A 22846-nucleotide genomic window follows, 5' to 3' on the forward strand; every position below is an offset into this window, starting at 1 on the left:
ATCTGCGAAAACCCAACACAATAACGCAAGCCTAAATTTCCAGTATAAAGCATTGAAAACAATGGATAAAATATTTGCGTATAGTACTGGACATCGTAACTTTCCAAAAACGTAATGTACTATATAATTTGATTGACCGCTACGTATGGTTATAAACAAGGCACTGTAATTTTCATAGTGTTTGTCCTATGACTACGCAATCAACGTCGTTTTACTCGTGATGTAATAAGGATTAAAATTATACCTAGGGATTTATCCTACAACGAAAGTATGAGGACCAAAACACGCCATGAAATGCATTTCAGTTTACAAGCGTTAAAATCCTCTACACACCTTTAGAAAATCATCTATAACTCACTGCCAGTTGATCCTATTCACCCCCAAATCACCGTTGACTGATTCGCCATTCAATGGCGAGTAAGGCCATATACAGCTCACGTGCCTCAAATGCTAATTAACATGGCGGACAAAGCGTGGAACGCAGCGTTCCGATAAAACCAGTCGCCGTTCTTCAGAGCTCTATAACAAGTAAGCCTCTGTTGTTACAGTGTATATTTAGCCTTCCCCTAGTAGCCCAATGAATAAGCTTTCTTTTGATGTCTGGTATTAGGCTAATGGAGTTAGAGGCCAAGTTACCTGGCCATATACTTAAGTCTGTTTGAATAAACACGCATTCATCAAATATTTTTGTGTGGCTTTAAAGGTTAAGGCTGGTTTCTCTGTGTTTTAAAAGCTATAACTTCTAACTAAATTTGATTTTTAAAAATCTGTCTTACAATTTTTTAGCATATGCTGCATTGTGTTTGTGTACTAAATTTCATAAGCATTGTTGGCTGTTTTGCTGAGAAAAAGTGACATTTGTGTTATGCTTCAATTCACAATAACACCTAAATAACCGAAGATATCAAAAATTTGTCTTACAAAAAGTTAAAGCTATAACTGTTCTCCATTCCCACCAAGATTTAGCTTTGTGGCTTACAGCTACAGGGAGAAAAAGTGAAATATGTAAAATGTTGAATCTACTTGGTTATTACATCATTACACGAACAATTCACATTGATATGGCTTCAACTTCCTGTTGTGTAACCACAATGGTTACATGTTTCCCCTTTCCAAATTTCAAAGACGTAGACGAAACCCACGTAAAGTTATGACATTGCAAACACAGTAGTTAACTTTTGGAAACTTATGATGTCCAGGACTATATTATTGAAAAAAATTCGTAAATTTTTTGAATGCCTCTTTCTTAGTGACGGAAGGGATTAACAATAAAAACCTGTATATCATCTTATTCACCTACTCAATAAGAGGTTGAAAAACATTGTTTCGTTGCAGTAGACCCAACGATACACAAGGTATGAGCGTTTGTTTGCGTCACGTCGAAGCAATCAATTTTTCTTCACGAATTTTGCCTTTGTATGCAGTGAAGAAAGGTGATAGAAGGACAAACTTACCCAGTAAATGATTCTCCTATTCATGGCGAACATGATGGTGAACATTTCAGCACAGCATGTCAATCCATTCATAAGTCACAACTGTTTTAGTAAGTGCCTGTAATTTATTTTCCCTATACTTGCTGTACAAATCGATTTTTCTGTTGTTGCTACTTTGTAGGGCTGTAACTCCGAAAGTTATTGGCACATGAGGCTGAAACTTTACCAGAAGGTACACTTGGCTAAGTAGATTACAAATATTTAATAAACAGGAATTCAAAAAATGTGCTATTGTGTTGGATTTTTGCAGATCCGGTAACATTTTTATGGTGACTGGAATGATTGCAGAGGCACTTCTCCTACTGTTCTTCATTTGTAGCACTGTGTAATGGGCTGAACATAGCAGCATAATGGCCACTTCACTTCTGGTGCCATCCTTTCTTTTGAAGCAGTATCAGTTATAATAATGTTACAAAAAGTAAACAAACAAGTTTAAGGAATTTTAAGGATGATTAGTGATCATAGAAAAAATGTAGGAAAACAAGGGAGGTCATCTACACCTGCATGCAGATATACTAGTGAACATTTAATCCCTAATTCAGTCATGGGTATAGACTGAAGTGGTATATGCGTAGACAGCTTCCCTCTTGTTTCCTTTTCTATGATCCCTAATTGACCTTAAAATTCCTAAACTTAATTGTAATAATAGCTTTTTATAGTAAAATCACATGCACTGTATTACATTTGTTCTTTGAAAAAGAATCATGCATGCATGTACATTCATTATTACAGAACCAAACATGGTGGGTTGAAATATGCATCAAATTCTTGAAGGATAGCATGCACTGACTGCTAAATTGGTCTTCATATTTACTGCAATTGTTTTGGCACCTGATCATTTTGATTTTGGTACCTTGATGCATTGGTCTTGTGTTTACCATGTTTATCTTGGCACCTTAAAATTGTCACATTGTGTTTCTTTAAGTGCTAATGGAAAACAAACAATATAATTATGCTTTTCAATTTGCAGCTGTGTAATTTGTAGCACTTAAATACATGCATGTATACCCATGTACATGGCTTTGGGATTTAGAATTTATAGGAAAGCAAATATGTGAGTTGAATTTTAGTTGCATTGGTGCAGTTTTGGCCAGAATAGCCCAAATATTTATGATCCCTATTATATAGTACTATCATAACTGAAACTAAAACTCTTGAAATATAACATCAAGTGCATTGAAGATGGCAACTAAAATTAAAGCTTTAACTGAAACTATAAAAATCTAGCATATAAAGCTATAACTAAAATATATTAATGATGGTAACTAAAACTAAAACTTTAACCAAAACGTTTTATCAAGACACACGATAGTGTGTCGTGCGGCCCAAGAAGCCAGCGCGCCACACTGTGAGTATATTGACAGGAAGAAATAAAACATCATTTTCACACATTTTATCTCGGTGATACCTCATCCGATTGGAACCAAATTTGCTGCAGAGTTGCCCGCCAGCTAGGGGAGTCTACATTCCAAATTTGAAGGAAATCACTGAAGCCATTTCCGAGATACGAGTGGCCAAAGTTTCGTTTTTTCCCTTCATTTTTTTTCTTCCTCGTCTTTTCGCACACTTGCAAAAATTGCTATAAAACGCAAACGCGTACTCCGATCGCCTTGAAATTTGGCACACAGAAGGGGAGTCCAAATGCAAATCCTAGCATCAAATGTGGTGCAAATCCGATTAATGATTCAGGAGTTATGACCGATTATTCGCGTAAAACAAGATCGCTCTAAAGCGCTAATGCCAATAAATACTTTAGGTTTAAGGAAGAAAATCCATCCCTCCTGGAGGAGACTGAGTGTGGCCCCGACTAGACATTGGGTGACCTGCAGTTCGAATCCTGGGGTTGGAGGGATTTTTTTTCCTTACTTTGGCCCCTTTTCTGTTACACCTTTTCAGCTATAAGCCACTAAGTCTAAGTCCTTGCAATTAGGTTAGGTAATCCTAAGGCTGCAGCACATGTTGCTGTCAGACCTTCAGTGCTGGTCACTGTGTCAGACCATCAGTGCTGGTCACTGTAAAGCGCTAATAACAATAACAAGATTGATTTGTTGTCACGCCTACAGAGCAAACCGCTTCATGGAATGGGTTGAAAATTGATATGTAGATGGAGTAACCATCGTAGGAGTGCCTTTTGGTGGTTTGAAAGGAATCAAGATAAACACCACGGAGATATGACACAAAACCCAACCTGTGTCACAATTATGTGATTGATTTTTAGGAATAAAAAAGTATTAGTTTTCACGCCTACTAGGCAACCGCTTAGAGCAATGAGCTGAAAATCGGTGTATAGCTGGAATAATCTTGAAAGTCCTTGCAGTAGTATAGAAGAATCGGATTACAAACCACTGAGTTATGATTCGAAAGCCAACTCCATGTAGCAAATGCGAGATCAAGATACTATAATAGAACAGTCACCCTAATAGAGCATTCAGCTAATTTATTTTCTCCATTATAGAATTCTATTACATTACAGGATATTCTGTAGGGACTTCAGCTGCAAACAGTTAATCTTATAGACAGTTCAGCAAGAAGCAAGTCACCCTATAGAGAGTTCAGCTACGAATATATCACTGTAGTGATTCAGAACATTACAAGTCACACTGAAGAGAGTTCAGCTATAAACAAGTCATGCACCCTGTAGAGAGTTCGGCTACACTCTCTAGAGAATTCAGCTACAAACAAGTCACTGTGGAGAGAGTTCAGCTACAAAGAAACTACCCTGTAAAGAGTTCATCTATACAAACAAGTTACCCTATAGAGATCACCTGCAAACAAGTAACCCTGAAGAGAGTTCAGCTACAGACAAGTCACTTTATAGTTTATACAGTGTTCAGCTACAAGTAAGTCACTCTGTAGAGAATTCAGCTACAAGTAAGTCACTCTGTAGAGAATTCAGCTACCACCAAGTCACTCTGTAAAGAATTTTTCTACAAACAAGTCACCGTGTAGAGAGTTCAGCAACCAAACTACTACTCTGTAAAGAGATCAGCTATACAAACAAGTTACTCTGTAGAGAGATCAGCTAGAAACAAGGGAGTATTCAGCTAGAAGTCACCCTGTAGAGAACTCAGCTGCAAAGAAACCCTGTAGAGAGATCAACAACAAACAAATCACCCTGCAGAGCATTCAGCTACAAACAAATCACCCTGTAGAAAGTTCAGGTACAAACAAATCACCCTATATACAGTTCAGCTACAAAAAAAAGTCACTCTGTAGAGAGTTCAGCTACAAAGAAGTTATGCTACAGTGAGATCAGTTTGAAACAAGAGATTTCAGCTACAAACAAATTAACCTGTAGAGAGTTCAACTATGAACAGATCATCCTGTAGATAGTTCAGCTAGATACAAGTCACCCTATAGAGAGATCAGCTAGAGGAAGTCACCTTGTAGAGAGATAAGCTGGAAAAAAGTTGCCTTGTAGAAAGTTCATTAACAAAGAAACCATCCTGTAGAGAGTTCAGCTACAAATAAATCACCCTGTAGAGAGTTCAGCTGCAAACAAATCACTCTGTAGAGAGTTCAGCTACAAACAAATCAACCTGTAGAGAGATCAGCTTGAGGAAGTCACGATCAGCTAGAAACAAGTCACCTTGTAGAGAGTTCAGGTACAAAGAAACCACCATGTAAACAGTTCAGCTGCAAACATATCGCCTGTAGAGAGTTTACACAGCTAGAAACAAATCACCCTGTAGAGAGATCAGCTTGAAGAGGTCACCTTGTAGAGAGTTCAGCTACAAAGAAACCATCATGTAGAGAGTTCAGCTGCAAACAAATCAACCTGTAGAGAGATCAGCTTGAGGAAGTCACGATCAGCTAGAAACAAGTCACCTTGTAGAGAGTTCAGGTACAAAGAAACCACCATGTAAACAGTTCAGCTGGAAACATATCGCCTGTAGAGAGTTTACACAGCTAGAAACAAATCACCCTGTAGAGAGATCAGCTTGAAGAGGTCACCTTGTAGAGAGTTCAGCTACAAAGAAACCATCATGTAGAGAGTTCAGCTGCAAACAAATCACCCTGTAGAGAGTTCAGCTACAAAAAGATCACTCTGTAGAGAGATCAGCTAGAAGAGGTCACCTTGTAGAGAGCTCAGCTACAAAGAAACCATCATGTAGAGAGTTCAGCTGCAAACAAATCACCCTGTAGAGCGTTCAGTTACAAAAAGATCTCCTGCAAACAAATCACCTGTAGAGAGTTCAGCTAGAAACAAATCACCCTGTAGAGAGATCAGCTAGAAGAAGTCACCTTGTAGAGAGTTCAGCTACAAAGAAACCATCGTGTAGAGAGTTCAGCTACAACAAAACCACCATGTAGAGAGTTTAGCTGCAAACAAATAACCTGTAGAGAGTTCAGCTAGAAACAAATCACCCTGTAGAGAGATCAGCTAGAAGAGGTCACCTTGTAGAGAGTTCAGCTACAAAGAAACCGTCATGTAGAGAGTTCAGCTGCAAACAAATCACCCCGTAGAGAGTTCAGTTACAAAAACATCACCCTGTAGAAAGTTCAGCTAGAAGAAGTCAACTTGTAGAGAGTTCAGCTACAAAGAAACCATCATGTAGAGAGTTCAGCTGCAAACAAATCACCCTGTAGAGCGTTCAGCTACAAAAAGATCCCCTGCAAACAAATCTCCTGTAGAGAGTTCAGCTAGAAACAAATCACCCTGTAGAGAGATCAGCTAGAAGAAGTCACCTGTAGAGAGTTCAGCTACAAAGAAACCATCGTGTAGAGAGTTCAGCTACAACAAAACCACCATGTAGAGAGTTTAGCTGCAAACAAATAACCTGTAGAGAGTTCAGCTAGAAACAAATCACCCTGTAAAGAGATCAGCTAGAAGAGGTCACCTTGTAGAGAGTTCTGCTACAAAGAAACCGTCATGTAGAGAGTTCAGCTGCAAACAAATCACCCTGTAGAGAGTTCAGTTACAAAAACATCACCCTGTAGAAAGTTCAGCTAGAAGAAGTCACCTTGTAGAGAGTTCAGCTACAAAGAAACCATCGTGTAGAGAGTTCAGCCAGAAACAAATCACCCTGTAGAGAGATCGGCTAGAAGAGATCACCTTGTAGAGAGTTCAGCTACAAAGAAACTGCCATGTAGAGAGTTCAGCCTCAAACAAATCACCGTGTAGAGAATTCAACTACAAACAAATTGCCCTGTAGAGGGATCAGCTAGAAGAAGTTACCTTGTAGAGAGTTCAGCTACAAAGAAACCGCCATGTAAAGAGTTCAGCCTCAAACAAATCACCGTGTAGAGAATTCAACTACAAACAAATCGCCCTGTAGAAGGATCAGCTAGAAGAGGTCACCTTGTAGAGAGTTCAGCTACAAAGAAACCATCATGTAGAGAGTTCAGCTACAAAGAAATCACCTTGTAGGGAGTTCAGCTAGAAGAAGTCACCTTGTAAAGAGTTCAGCTACAAAGAAACTACTATGTAGAGAGTTTAACTGCAACAAATCACCAGTAGAGAGTTCAGCTAGAAACACATCACCCTGGAGAGAGATCAGCTAGAAGAGGTCATCTTGTAGTGAGTTCAGCTACAAAAAAACCACCACATAAAGAGGTCAGCTGCAAATAAATCACTTGTTGAGAGTTCGGCTACAAACAAATCCCCCTGTTGAGGGATCAGCTAGAAGAAGTCACCTTGTAGAGAGTTCAGCTACAAAGAAACCATCATATAGAGAGTTCAGCTACAAAGAAATCACCTTGTAGAGAGTTCAGCTAGAAGAAGTCACCTTGTAGAGAGTTCAGCTACAAAGAAACCATCATGTAAAGAGTTCAGCTGCAAACAAATCACCCTGTAGAGAGATCAGCTAGAAGAAGTTACCTTGTAGATAGTTCAGCTACAAACAATTCACCCTGTAGAAAGATCAGCTAGAAGTCACCTTGTAGAGTGTTCAGTTACAAAGAAACTGCCATGTAGAGAGTTCAGCCTCAAACAAATCACCCTGTAGAGAATTCAACTACAACAAATCGCCCTGTAGAGGGTTCAGCTAGAAGAAGTTACCTTGTAGAGGGTTCAGCTACAAAGAAACCATCGAGTAGAGAGTTCAGCTACAACGAAACCACCATGTAGAGAGTTTAGCTGCAAACAAATAACCTGTAGAGATTTCAGCTAGAAACAAATCACCCTGTAGAGAGATCAGCTAGAAGAGGTCACCTTGTAGAGAGTTCAGCTACAAAGAAACCATAATGTAGACTCTGAGAGTTAAGCTGCAAACAAATCACTCTGTAGAGAGTTCATCTAGAAACAAATCAGCCTGTAGAGAGTTCAGCTAGAAGAAGTCACCTTGTAGAGAGTTCAGCTACAAAGAAACCATCGTTTAGAGAGTTCAGCTACAAAGAAACCACCATGTAGAGAGTTTAGCTGCAACAAATCACCTGTAGAGAATTCATCTAGAAACAAATCACCCTGTAGAGATATCAGCTAGAAGAGGTCACCTTATAGATAGTTCAGCCACATTTCAAGTCACCCAGTAGAGAGATCAGCTGCAAAATAATATCCTGTGGGGAATAATGGGCATGTAATAAATATATGTATATAATTTGTATAATTACTAATAAAATCAAAAATAATTGAAGTATTAAAAATCTTCTTTAAGTTCTTTTCTTCTTCCTGTGGTAAAGAAAAAAACACATGGGTTAAAAAAAAACCCAAAGCCAGCCATTGGCCGGCTTTGCAGTATACAAATACAAAAAGAAGTGATATCTAATCAAAAACAGCCAAGCTGTAAAAAAAGGTGCGGCCCCCAAAAAGGCCATGGTGAAAAAATATGTGAAATCCAATATGACGGCCAAGAAATGACTGTGATAGTAGGTTAATGGTAAAAAATTTAATAATGACAATTCAGGTGAATTTTGTGCCGCTTGGTCTTGCCACCAAATTCACCTGAATTGTCATTATTAAAATTTTTACCATTAACCTACCATCACAGCCATTTCTTGGCCGCCACCTTGGATTTCACATCTTTTTTCACCATGGCCTTTTTGGGGGCCGCACCTTCTTTTACAGCTTGGCTGTTTTTGATTAGATTCTATTTACAGCTATAACTAAAACGAAAACTAAAAGTCAAATGCATTACTAAAACAACACTAATTAGAGTAGTTTATATTTTGAGCGCATTACGCTGGTTAAATTTTACAGCATTTCGTGTTTGCATGACCAAACATCTATGACTTGTTCCAGAACAGATTCTAGAAAATATAGGCGCTTACGGCATGAAAATTAACAAGTGAAATGCACTCAACCTATAAACTACTCTACTAGAACAGTCATATATTATGTGTTAGCAAGAGTGTTGCAGCTTATTGCTGACCTCCACTATCTGAAATTGATTTCAATAATATAAAAATGTCAAATAAATAAGCGGAGTGGCCTTATTTAGCTTGTATAGACGTACTATACTGCAGCTATTATATAGCTTGTCTTCTTCCGCCTAGAATTGATGAAAAACACACTATACCTGTATTTCAATTGCTGCATTAAAAACCTTTTAAGCTAGTACTTTACTGAAAGTAATAAGATACCTAAATTATCACAAATAATTGAAAAGTCTGAAAATAAAATGATATTTTGTGGCTGACATTTGATCAAGTTACCACCTCTGGGGAAAAACCGGCTATCTACAATACCGGTTAATAAAAATTTAATCTGCTTATATCATGGGGTAGCACACAAGGTTAGCTCTATCAATCACTACCACACAATAACTAATTTTGTCTTCATAACGTAGCTGTAAATGTAATCTAATCCAAAACAGCCAAGCTGTAAAAAAAAAAAAAAAAGAGTGCGGCCCTCAAAAAGGCTATGGTGAAAAAAGATGTGAAATCCAAGGTGGCGGCCAAGAAATGGCTGTGATGGTAGGTTAATGGTAAAAATTTCATACATATGCATAAATGTTTACTTCTACATGTATGTGGAGCTATGTACCATGCAAATAGTTAATATACTATTTGATGGAAATTTTACACAATATGTGAACAGCGTGTAGTTATTATACGTGTACGGCTCAACCATACGCGTACGGTTTATACCATACGTGTATGGCACAAATATTTTGCCGTATGCGTATGGCATATATTGTACACGTATGTTATGTACCGTACATGTACGGTACAAAATACGCGTGTGGTACAGAACATCACCATTATAGGCTGTTATTATTGCTGTCATTGATTTAGGGAAGAAAACGTTGCTGTGATGGTGTTTGTCTAGGCCTGTAACAAATGTGCCATAACTAAAGGCATGATATAGGCTAGCTGGGTGCTATATACACCTGTATGCCAACATAATACTAGCATATTAGATGGATATTTCAAACTATGGAGCTTAATTCCTTGAAAATAGATTGATATTCCTTAATAGAGCAGTCAGACAAAAATGCAAGCTGAAAAGAGCACTTATTGATACTCTTCAAAAGCCAAGTCACTTTGTAGTGAAATATTCTAATAGAGCATTCACTGATTTAAATATCCCAAATCGTTTACAGATAGTTGAATTGTATAGCTTGTGTGCCATGTGGACCCAACCGTTAATTAACCCTTAAATTATACACCATTTTAAAGTTCTATCCAATCATCCCAGAAAACTTACACAACACACACACAACTCACATGCTTTGAAACAAAGAAAGCCAAGTCATTAGTTTATTGCCGTGGCATCAAAAGATCTGTGCTGCCATAGCAATGTTGGCTGCATGCACAAAATAGTAAAAAATAATTTGTGCTGATACTGAGTTCTAACTTCTGTAAAAAGTCTCATCATTAACAACATGCAATGCAGGATTACATGTCAGAGTTCTGGGTTAATTAAATGTGGCCAATAGTACAGTACCTTGAAGTGTGCTGAAAACCTTGTGAAAGTGACTTAGGTAATTAATTAAAAGTACATTGCATGCTTTCAAGTAATCTAAAGGAACAGAACACCATAGTTTTTTTGTTTTTTTTTTGACATCAAAATTATTGTTCTTAGGTTTCTATAAACATATCAATGGTAATACTTCTGTGTTTGTAGCCTACCGTAGCCATGTAACATAGTAATGAAATTTAAGGAAAAATAAATTTGATTATAAATCATAGAAAAAATGTAGGAAGGTCACCTACAGCTGCAGATATACTAGTGAACATTTAATCCCTAGTTCAGTCTATACCCCAAGACCAATAGGGATTAAATGTTTACTAGTATATCTGCAGGTGTAGGCAATCTCCCTTGTTTTCCTACTTTTTTTCTATGATTCCTAATCAAACTTAAAATTTCTAATTTTTCCTTTAACTTATTTGTTTGCTTTTTTATGACTGGTGAACCCATGCATACTGCATCAAAAGAAAGAATGGCATCAGAATTAATGTTTTCGTCTGAATGGCCCGCACCTCAGCTGTCTAATACTGCTTTGAAAGTGCAGTGGCAATTATCACCACGAAAATACAATGATTTTTATGCCCCCAACTATCAATTACTGCCTCGAAAGTGCAGCTGCAATTACACTTTGTTTTCAGCTATTTTTAGCCTGTTACACAGCATTACGAACAACGAACAATGTTAGAATCGTCTTTGCAATCAATCCAGTTACCATGAAAAATATGGGCGATTCCCATTTACAAAGGTACTGTAGGGAAGCCCTGCATCGTGTTACCACGAATTGACACCTTGGCTGTCAGCAAAAATAAATGGGACGCAAAGGAACACAAAAGTAAGTCCATGATGCATGTAATGTACATACTGCGGTATGCCAAAAGGCACATGTAGAGACGAGCAGTGAAAAAATCAAGCCCATATCCTTAGCCGTTATCGAATTACGCTTGCCTGAAAACATCAGGCAGGCAGGCAGGCAGGCAGGCAGGCAGGCAGGCAGGCAGGCAGGCAGGCAGGCAGGCAGGCAGGCAGGCAGGCAGGCAGGCAGGCAGGCAGGCAGGCAGGCAGGCAGTTAGTCCGTAGAAAATTCCATTGAATAATTTTTTTTTTAAATTTCGTAACAGTTTATTGGAAGCCTTTAGGATCATACTGAAGGCATTTTGGGCTTAGTGATACCTAACCAATACTGCCAAGGTGCCAGGATGGAGTTGTGAAGCTGGTTTTTGGGTGATTTTTTTGGCTAGGAAAATCCAAATCTCCACGATCCCTAGTATATAGTTCTACCATACTGTATGATAATTATTAAAAGTAAAGCATTGAAAATTAGGACTCTTAGCAAATGTGACACAGTCTGGGAAAACCAGTCTTATCACCTATTTAAAAGTATTGAGAAATGCCAATTTTAAGCATTCAGTGTGTTGTAGTCCGCCAATCGAAGCTACATGTACCAACTTTTCACATGTTTTACACCAATTCCTTACATTCTAGAGCATCCACTCTACAAGTAGCCAACAACTAAGTTTCCCACTGTTTCATTTAAACTGTATTGGACAAACTCCAAAAGGGTTGGAAGGAAGGGCCAGAGGAGGGCAAGGAGCTGTTTAAAAAATTAAAGAGGAAGGCATAGAAATTAATTAGGCAAAGTTATGGGCATTTACGTCTCAAAACTGGCTAAAATGGAAAGGGCATGCATTTATAGCACAGGTCTTTATTCAACACCATGGAGCTGTACAGCAACATATAGGGACCCGCCGATTATGTTGGCATAATAATGAGCATAATAGGTGCTTAAAAGCATTGAGCATAATGCTAGCATAATAAGCAGAACACTTGTGCATTACCATAAATTCTTGCTTACCAAATACATATCACAGAAAAAGATCGATATACTCTAATAGAACAGTCAGAGAATAATCAGACATCTGACTGTTCTATTAGAGTATAGCTAGCTATCGATCTTTTCTGTGACATGCGTTTTGGCAAGCAAGGATTCAGAGTCTGTGCTTCAGAAACTTACTGTTTTCCCTGAAAGTGCAAATTTACTAGAAAAACATGGGAACTGAGGTATAAATATTGAGCATAATAGGTAAATATTGAGCATTAATTTAAGCATAATAGGCAAAATTTTGAGCAGTGCAGCATAGCATAATAGGTAAAATCAAGAGTATATAATGGGGAGGGAGAGTATCGAACTATGCTATACACTGTGAAAAATGAGCCCGTAAAGTAACCCACATACTTTCGTTTCTTGTCGTAAACCTGACCGCTGTTGATTGCCCAGATTTAACACCTTAAATGTTTTAACGGGTGGTCCGTATGGAATCTCAATGGCTGAAATTCCATTTAGACGTGTCACTTTAACTAGTACAACTGTCGAGGCGAGGCATGGGATGGCGACCATGATGAAATCTCTACCATGATGAAATATCAAAATCTCAACCTCGCTCGACCATGATGAAACCTTGATGTTTGCTTTCCAGGTTAGCTGCATCTGTCTTTCTCTTTGTACGGCGAGTTCCTCTGCATAATGTGCCATACTTTTCTCTAGTACACCATTCTTTCACTCAGTAGTCACATCTACAAAATGCGCCCACTGCGCTTATAATTAGTCACCAATCAACACAAATCACCGAGTCGTTTGAACGATGCCATAGGACTTTACGGGCTCATTTTTCACAGCGTATAGCGTAGTTCGATACTCTCCCTCCCCATTATATACTCTTAGTAAAATAATGAGCATAATCGGCGGGTCACTAGCAACATATAGTCATCCCAAACTGGCAAGAGCTCCATTAGGGTTGTATGGATTGCCACTGTGCTTGGGAAAAGCAGCCAGCAACAGCAGACCACTCAACTCTAGCTGATTTTTTTTATAATGAAACTTGATCATTTATTCATGAAGCTTTGTGTTATTAGTGAAAAATCAAATCTGTCATGGGCAATAAGACCGGTTTTCCCAGACCCATACAGTCACGTATTTTATTATACGGCAGGGTATTTGTTATAACAGCTATAACTTCACATTGTAAAACAAACACCAAGCTGTTTCTTGTATGAGACATTTCATGTGAAATCATCCCTAAGCGGAATAAAACCAAAAAAACTCACAATATGGCTGTAAAGGTCACCAAACATAAATTCTGAGATGCTCAAAATTTTAAGTAATGTATGATGTATATTGTACCAAGTTACATGCTTTCATTAAAGAATTTTTTTCCACAAATCTGCCCTACTGCTACACTTGTTATTGCAACACAAATTGGTCATCATACAATATGATAGTACTGTATAGTAGGGACCAGAAAGGAGTAGGCGTGGCCTACAAAATAATGTCACCCAAAATCCCCTGACGACGATGAGCCGTATTGGTTAGGTGAAACTAAGCCCAAACAAGCTTTCAGATTGACCTGAAACACTTTCAACAAGTTCTAAGGAATTTGAAAAATAATTTATTAATGGAATTTTCTAATCACTGAGTAAAATAATTTATTTAACAGAATTTTCTACTGACTGGGTAAGTAACTGACTGATGGCTTCAGACAAGCGTAACTCGAAAACGGCTAAGGTGGGTTGATTTTTTCACTGTTCGACGTTGCTTTGGCCCAACAGGTGCCTTTTGGCATACCACAGTACATACAATGCATTCTTCGTGGACTTACCAGTGTCCTCCTCTGTGTCCCTTTCATCTTTGCTGACAGCAGAAAGTGTCGATTTGGCGATAGCACGTGTTGGCTTCCCTTCTGCATAATGGAAATTATCCATATTTGTCATAGTGGCTATTTTAATAGCAGAGGTGCTTTTCAAACAGTTCTTGATTTGTACTACTGTGTACGAGTTGAACATAGCCGACAACGAATACTTCCCTTTTCAGACGATAATTGGTATTACTGGGGTACGTGGTGCCCTTTCTTTCGGTGTGTGGATTGCTGAGGTGCTTTCGAACAGTTCTTGATTCAGAATGCTGCATAACGGGTTGAGCATAGCTGACAACAAAGCGTAATGGATACTTCACTTTTCAGATGGTAATTGATATTACTGGGGCGCGCGGTACCATTTCTTTTGGTGTGCATGGATTGCAGAGGTGCTTTTCGAACAGCTCTTGATTCGAAATGCTGTGTAACAGGTTGAACATAGCTGACAACGAAGCGTAATGGATACTTCACTTTTCAGACGATGATTAGGGTGCACGGCGACATTTCAGATGCAGTATGCGTGGGTTCACCAGTCATAATAATTATTTACAAAAAAGTTAACAAACAAGTACACCGAAAAATTTGGAATTTTCAACTAGAGTAGGGACCATAGCATATTGATAAAAAGTACTGAAACAAGCTGGAGTAGTGCACGATATTAAACAATATTTATATCCCTACTGTGCTCAAGATACCATAAGGAAAATGCACAGTAGGGATATAACACTTCATATTGTTTTACTCTGATATAATATCGTGCACTACTCCAGCTTGTTTCAGTACTTTTTATCAATATGCTATGCTAGTTGAAAATTCCAAATTTTTCTGTGTACTTGTATAATTAGACTGGTTTTCTTTATAGTATCACAGAAAAGGTTTAATCTAACTGTGTAGACTATTATTGTGCAACAGGAAATTTTGATAGAAGAAAAAGTTGACAAGTTTGATAAATCACTGAAATTTGTTAACATATACATGTATAGTGCACATATGATTGTCAACATTTGATTCATCGAAGCTGATGAAGGCAACTTTTCTTGTTAATCAAACCTATCCTGTCCATGGTAGTATGGTGACCGTCTCAGCAAAAACCCAACTTGTTTGCACAACTTCCGATCAGCGTTATTTACAGTGCCCAATAAATGGATTACCAAAATTTTACCCTTGTAGTGAGTAGTTTTGGAATACATGTATAACGCTAGACAGTAGGAAAAGCAAAAAAATTGGTTTGTACAGCAACCATACTAATAATAAACTACTGGCACTTACAATCACAGCCATAACTTCCATTTCCACTAGTCTACAATTGTTTATGTTTGGCTTAAAACGTTCACCATAGATTAGCAAATCAACCAAGGTATAGTGCTAACCCTGTAGTCACTTACGCATTATGGGTATGAAGGCGATTTGGTTAAAGAAATGATGACAATCTTATTTAGGTTTACCGTTAGGGCTCTCAGTTTCAATTAAGTTTTGATTAATTTGTTAATCGATTAATCACTGATTACTAAATTGATTAATCAGTTTGTAGTGAACACCATGCATATAGCATCAGCCATACTTAATTAGTACAGTATTGTAGTGGTAGTCTATGCATCATTCAGAATAACATTATAGTTGTAGAAGAAGAGTTGAAGGAATGGCAGCAGTTGATAGGTAGTTACAACTAGTAGTTTAGCTGGCAACACTAGCAATCATTGTCAGTACGTACAGGCTGCAATATGGCATGTTTATGAGCTCAGAATCTGTCATGGATGTGGTGAGCCAACTAGAGGTGTACTGTAGCATTGAGAAAAGAGAAGTGATGTAACTTTTGCTATATAGCACAATACCTGAGTTACCTATGGCGGTGTGGCCTCTATTACACAACTCAGACAATAAGGTACCATGTATATTTTTACATGCTCCCTTGTCCGGATTGCTCCATGTTTTGATTAGTTATCAAGGTGGTTGCTATACAAAGATTATCTTTTTTTCCTGTGATGCAGTTCTTTATTCTTAAAATACAGTATAACAACTACTGTTCTTACACGTGCGATTGTATACCTTCTCATAACTTAGTGCTTTGTGGAATAGTACAAAGAGACTTTCTATTAATTGTTGTAGTGAGCAGAGGCTTTTCACTTAGAATTTTATTGATGACATGTATGCTACGCGATTAATTGATTACAAGAAAAATAAATTATATTTTTTAGCAAATAATTGATATTATCGATTAATCGTGAGAGCCCTATTTACCGTATCATAAACAAACGCACATGACCAGTGTTGGGTTAGTTGCTTAACTTGTTACCTATTACTATTACTTGCAACTAAAACTATTTAATTACAATTACATATTATTCATAAAATACAGTAACCATTATAATATTATGCACAGCCTTAAGCTGTCACGTGTGCAACTACCATGGCATGATCACTGTTTTCTTTGTAGCATGCATAATTGTACTTTTTTAAAAAAATTCAAAACGCATGTATGAGAACAAGTCTGGTTTTTGCTGAGACGATCACAATTGTTATTTCATTGATCAAAATAACATAGTACTCAATAATAGGGACTATAATGCTATGTGATTCTCACAAGAAGCATCAATTTTAGCTTGTCAACCTGATAGACTGCTACTATGTTTAATTGCTAAACTACTGTGAAAAAGTAATTCAATGGCTAAACTGCCAGAGACTTTTCCTATTCTGAAAACCATTTCTGTAGAAATATTTAATTGTCATTTCAACAATATAATACAGTACATACATATGTAAAATATCAAAACTGTATTTAAAGCTAAGCAGTGAGATAACATGACCATAAAATTGAAGTAGTATAGTCTGAACAACTTGATTATACAAAGAAAACAATAATTTTTTGAGATTTAATGACTAAGTTTTGACTTTTTCTGGGTTGATATTTGGATTCTAGTTACACGTGTACAATTACAGTACTTCATGTTATTGATGTCATCATTGTTATTTAGGAACAGAGAGTGAAGGACAAGATCATGAAGTATACAGAGTTGCTCTCTCCAAAGAGGAAGTATCTAACCTTGAAACAGAGTTGTCCTCTTACCTCTTTCCACGAAGAATGCAGAGTGTGGCAACAATGCCAGTAATTCATATAATGTTTTGTATCTGTTTATCAAACAGTTTCGGTAGTACTATTTAGTGGGGTTCCTTCTTAAAATGAACAGCAGCCACCAAAATACTGCAGTTAAAAACTATTGTAGAAATATCAAATGTGATGAAAATTAAGGCCTTTTCACACTTAATGTGCATTGATTGTGACACTTAATGTGCATTGATTGTGAATACAGCTGTGGTCAGTCTGAAAGTGGAGTGAATGCGCATCAATCCATTCCACATTATGTGTGCAGCAACTGAATTCAATTTGCTTTCATACCGTCAACAACGAAAGTTTGGAGTGACTAAAGTTTGGCAAAATGAGGAAAATCGCCAAACTTTATTTGCCAATGTATATAGTTCCATATTAGCTGCATGGTAAATTTTCCAAACTTTTGTCCGCCAACCTGCTTTGCATGCTGATTCGCCAAACTTAAGTCTTGCCAAACTTTTGTCATTTACGGTAACATGTGATTGATTACCCAATTACGTAACAAAAAATTAAATGACGTTGGTCATTGTACTACCTTCTTCTTATTCCATTGGGGTCAGAAAAGTATTTGTAGCGAAGAATGTTGTTACTTACAATACAAAACCTGGCACTTACAAAATGTTAAGTGCCAAAAAGCTGGTTAATTCTTAGGAGAAAACCTGTACCAGGAATGATGATTTCAGAAGGGTAAGCTATTCCTCTGACACTCACTCATGGTCACTGTGTTGTTTCCACAAGCCGAGTATAACACTAGGTATGCCCGTCGCTTGAATCTTGGTGCAATAGCCATGCTTTGTGCGAGATGTCTGGAGATTGTACAACGCCCCTTTGCTAATTGAGCTTATGCGCATCAAGTCTGGCCAATTCACCTATCAAGGTGGATTGACATGAAGCCAGATTGAATGTGCACTGTGGTCAATCCAGCTCAGGTGTGAAATCGTTTGATCCGGCTTTGATGCACGTTCAACTGTAGTATGAAAAGGCCTTCCCATTTACAGAATATATAGTCTTACATCAAACCCAGCATTAAGAACAAGAAACACAGAGAGCATGATATTGAATGAATCTCCAAACCCCAATTTTTTGTCTGCCTGCCTGCCAGCCCGACCAGAGTCAAAAAAATAGAAGCCAAACAAAGCAGCATACTTCCACCATTTTTCTCCACAATAACACTCAAGAATGACATCAGGGTGATTAGTTTGTAGCTGAACTCTCTACGGGTTGCTTGTTTGTAGCTGCGTTCTCCACAGGGTGATTTGTTCATAGCTGAACTCTCCACAGGGTGACTTTTTGTAGCTGATCTCCCCACTAGGTGATTTGTTTGGAGCAAAACCCTTCAGGGTGAATGATTTGTGTGAATAGTTTGTAGCTCAATTATGTACAGGGTGACTTGTTTCTTCCACAAAATGATTGTTTGTAGCTGAAATATCTACAGGGTAACTTGTTTGCAGCTCTCTCTAGGGTGATTTTTTAGCTGAACTATGATTATGATTACGTATTCAGGCAACTCTCTACAGGGTGACTTGTTTGTAATTGAACTCTCTACAGGGTGATCTGTCTGTTGAAAGGTGACTTGATTGTGGTTGAACTCTCTATTGGGCAACATACTGTTAGCTGAACTCTCTACATAGTGACTTGATTGTAGCAGAACATTTTAATACAGTGACTTATTACACAGGTGAATGTTTTACTAGGGTGACTGCACTATTAGAGTATCTCGATCGCGTACTTGTTGCTTTCATAGTGGCTTTTATTCTGATTCCTTGTAAATGACTGAAAGATCGTTCTAAAATAAGTAATCTCTACCTATTTTCAGGTGTGGCAAGTAATACTTTTTTATTAACAAAACTTAATTGAGCGCTTTTTTTTACACATGGCTGGCATTTTTGTTATATCACTATGACAGTTAGTGTGATTTCTTTCCAACCACAAAAGGTTTGCAGGTATGCATCAAAAAGGTATATAAATGAAAAAAATTATGTAAAAGGTGGGATTCGAACCTGCAATCTACTCTGCAGTAGATAACTTCAGAGAAGTGGAACTGTATGTCCTGTGGTTTGCAGTAGAATGCAGCTAAAATTTCTCTACTTCATGGCCTTCAACACACTGGAGTAAAGCGAGTAGATGCTTGAAATCAACTTTGTAAGGTAGCCAGATGATGAATGTTTCATTTTGTGCATGAATCATGTTGATACATGCACAGATTGGTGAGTAAGTGTCATCAGTACCTGATATTTGAAAAGTATATCAGGAAAAAGTTGTATTGCGAAGAAGAAAATTGTCATGACAGGAATCAAACCCGGGACCTTTGGGTTGTAACAGGCCGTTTACACTAGCATTCTATTTTGAATTGGTACGGACTGGAGTGGTTTACGAACCAGTGTAAACAATAATTGAAGCGAACCGCATCGAATCGCTCCATTTTGGACCTGCTGGGTATAGGGGTCTGGATTGCTCTAGACCACTCCAAGGTCAAGATGTAAACAAGTTCGCACTAGAAGTTCGATTCCACCATTGATAAATGGGTTACATATACAAAGAATTACATGCAGATTCACAGTAGCATGGCAACCCTCACGTGGACAGACAGTGAAGTGACCAGAATACTGGAGATATGGGGGGAGGATAACACCCAAGAACAGCTTGAAGGATCCAAAAGAAATAAACATGTGTATGACCGAATGGTGGAGGAACTGCACATGTACGGTGAGGAGAAGACTGGAGAACAGGTGCGTGGAAAAGTTAAAAAGCTGAGGCAAGAACACAAAAAGATCAAAGATGGCCACAAAGAGACAGGAAATAAATGGAAGCAGTGGAAGTTTTATGACAGAATTAATGATATTATGGGTAACAGACCATCCGTCACACCACCAGTTGTTTTGGACACATTACAAGATTTGGCTTGTGCATCAACATCTAGTACAGAGAAGATCACAACAGATGAGGAAGAAAAGGGTAATGAATAAAGAGTTAACTGATGAGGATATTGAAGGGGAAGGGAACGATAAAGATGAATTAGAGAGAGAAATGGCTAAACCAACTGGTAATGCTGAAAAGATCGTCAAGGGTAAGGGGAAGAAGAGGAAGCATGCTAAAGCAGAAGTTATGGAAGATATCATGACAAAAGCCATGAAAACTGTTACAGATGGATTAAAGGAATCAGAAAAGATGTACGTTGAGTTAGAAGAGAAACACATGGAATTTGAAGAGAGAAAGAAGCAAAAGGATCGAGAATTTCAAAAGGAAATGATGAAGATGTTGGTTAGCCGTTGCCTCCCCCTAACTCTGCCCAATATCCTATGTACCAACCGTTCTCCCCGCAACCAGTATATTTCAATCCTAGTGATGGGTTGTTACTCTTGTGAGCATATTATGAACCATTGAGTGCATGATTGTGCGTAAGTATATTACGAACCATTGAGTACATGATTCGATGTTAGTGTTTTATTACTAAAGTTTATGATGACAAATATTCCACTAACACGTTCCTTGTAGCTACTCATTCACGGCCGCTGTTACTGCTGCTGTTGTGGTGATCATCACAAGAGCTCTCTGTTTCACTGCTATCAAGATTATTATTATTGTCTTGTAGCCAGTCTTCATCAAAAGAGTCCTCATGTACCTCATAGAAATTATGTAGCACACAGCAAGTTGTAATAACACATGGCACATTATAAATGTGGATGTCCATCTGCTTGGATAGACGTCGCCATCGTGCTTTCAGTCTCCTGAATGCAATGTCTACCACAACTCGAGCTCTAGACAATTTGTAGTTAAATAGCTTTTGCTCTTGAGATAATGTGGGGGAATGGGCAAAGGGTTTCATTAGGCATGATTGTATAGGGTATGCACCTTCTCCAGGATGGGTATATTACGGCCACCAATTTGTACAGTGTCACCTTGAAGGAGCTGTTTGTTAATCACTTTATGATATAAAAGAGAATTAGCAAATACCCTAGCATCATGCACACTTCCCGACCGACCTACACAGGCATTCCTAAACAAGCAGTCATGCAGCTTGTACAATCATAGAATAAAGCCCTTTTCTACTATAGTAGTCTGTATGGTTCATAGCAGGGGGAGTCACTGAAATATGAGAACCATTAATAGAGCTGGCACACTGTGGAAAACCCCACTTGACCTTAAAACCCTGAACAACTGCACTCTATTGTTCGCCAGTGGGAAAAGAAATGTACATGGTCATTAACTTTGTGACAATAGCATCACATGTTTATGGACCACAACACACACTGTACATCTAGCTACCCCAAACAGATGGGCCACTGTATGATACTCAGATGTTGTAGCTTATATCCACAATGTCATAGCCACATGCTGTTCCACAGTTAATGGCTTTCTCAGCTTTGTTGTTTGTTTCTCCAATATTTCCCTTAGCTCATCACACAAATAATCAAACGACTGTTTACTCATTCTAAAATTTTGCATCCAGTGATGCTGGCCAAAGTTATTTAAAACAATGTCTTCCCACCAATTTGACGATCAAGGAAACATCCAAACTTGCTTGGGATTTCGGATGGTATAATCACAATACAATGACAACATCACAGACATTGTCACAGCTACCAGTTTCCACCTCTTCTGTCGAATTTTCTTCATGACACGCTTCCTAGAATCACTTCTCTGTTTAGATGGTATTGCACATTGCGAAGCAAGCAGTAATGTTTTGGCTAAGTCAGACATTTTTTTGAAAATGCGATTGTGGTTTCAGTTTTTGAATGCTGAGAGCGACTAAAATTTCAAGTGTAAATGCCGCTGTGAAACCGGTCCAATTCGATCCGAGTCGATCTCCGATGAATCGACCTGCTAGTGTAAATGGGCTGTAAACCCCAGTGCAAGGGCTGTTAGTTCGTGGTTTAGATAGGAATGTAACTCAAATCTTCCTCTACACCAATGCCTTTAACACTCACTGAGCCTTTTCCAACCCTGCTGATTGAGCGAAAAGAGTATCAGCACTGGATGTATACAATGACTAGCTGGTGAACTGGACTACTGGACTCAGGTTTTCCTTATTTACCAAGCATTTGGACAACTGTTGAGACAATTGATGTATGTAGCAGCTTAGTGATCATTGCAACCACTATCATTGTAACAACTGATGTAGCTAGTAGTGTAGGTATGGCCTAATTATTTGTCCCTCAGTTAGTCATCGGTCAGCCTTTCTGCCTCTCAATTGCCCTTTCTTACTGACATTAATATCGCCTTGAATAAACACTGCAGCAATTATTTAATTCATAAAAACTGTAGTCAGACATATAGTGGTTATACAAGGGATTTTTGGGTTGGACATGTAAATGAGTATGATAACCTGCATGATAATTTCTTAGTGAGCATGAGGTACAGAGTTAAAGTGGTGAGAGTGCTTAAAGATTACCTAGTTGGGTAGCTGGCTGGATACCTAGCTAAGTAGGTGGATAGCTGAATAGCTGTAGGGACTGAGAACTTGACTACATGGGTTGCTGGCTAAACCTTCACTTTCAGAAACAAGGTGAAGCATCTTTATAGACTCTAGTATAATAGCTATTATTGCATATAGCTACGTATACCTCGGGATGAATGAAGTAGCCAGTGTGTGTATGAACATCATTGCAAATGAAAAGCCATACACGATTGTGTTCATAGTTGTGTATGTTTGTTGTCACTGAAAACTGTTTGTTGAAAGTGCTTGTGATTAGCGTATGTGGGTGGGTTA

At 38.1% G+C, this 22846-nt stretch overlaps 1 protein-coding gene across 4 annotated transcripts in view; it reads left to right on the top strand.

The window, feature by feature from the left end:
* The window catches only part of LOC136244699 (two pore calcium channel protein 1-like), a 91198-nt gene that overhangs the window by 53310 nt on the left and 15042 nt on the right, over window positions 1–22846 (top strand). For 3 of the 4 annotated variants that reach the window (XM_066036238.1, XM_066036240.1, XM_066036239.1), the window contains one exon: window positions 17003–17133. The exons of the other annotated variant lie outside the window; for it this stretch is intronic. In XM_066036238.1, coding sequence (XP_065892310.1) covers window positions 17003–17133 — 131 coding nt within the window. The remainder of the gene's footprint in view (window positions 1–17002; window positions 17134–22846) is intronic. 4 annotated transcript variants of the gene reach the window in all.

Source organism: Dysidea avara, chromosome 14 (genome assembly GCF_963678975.1).
Source record: "Dysidea avara chromosome 14, odDysAvar1.4, whole genome shotgun sequence".
Taxonomy (NCBI): Eukaryota; Metazoa; Porifera; class Demospongiae; order Dictyoceratida; family Dysideidae; genus Dysidea; species Dysidea avara.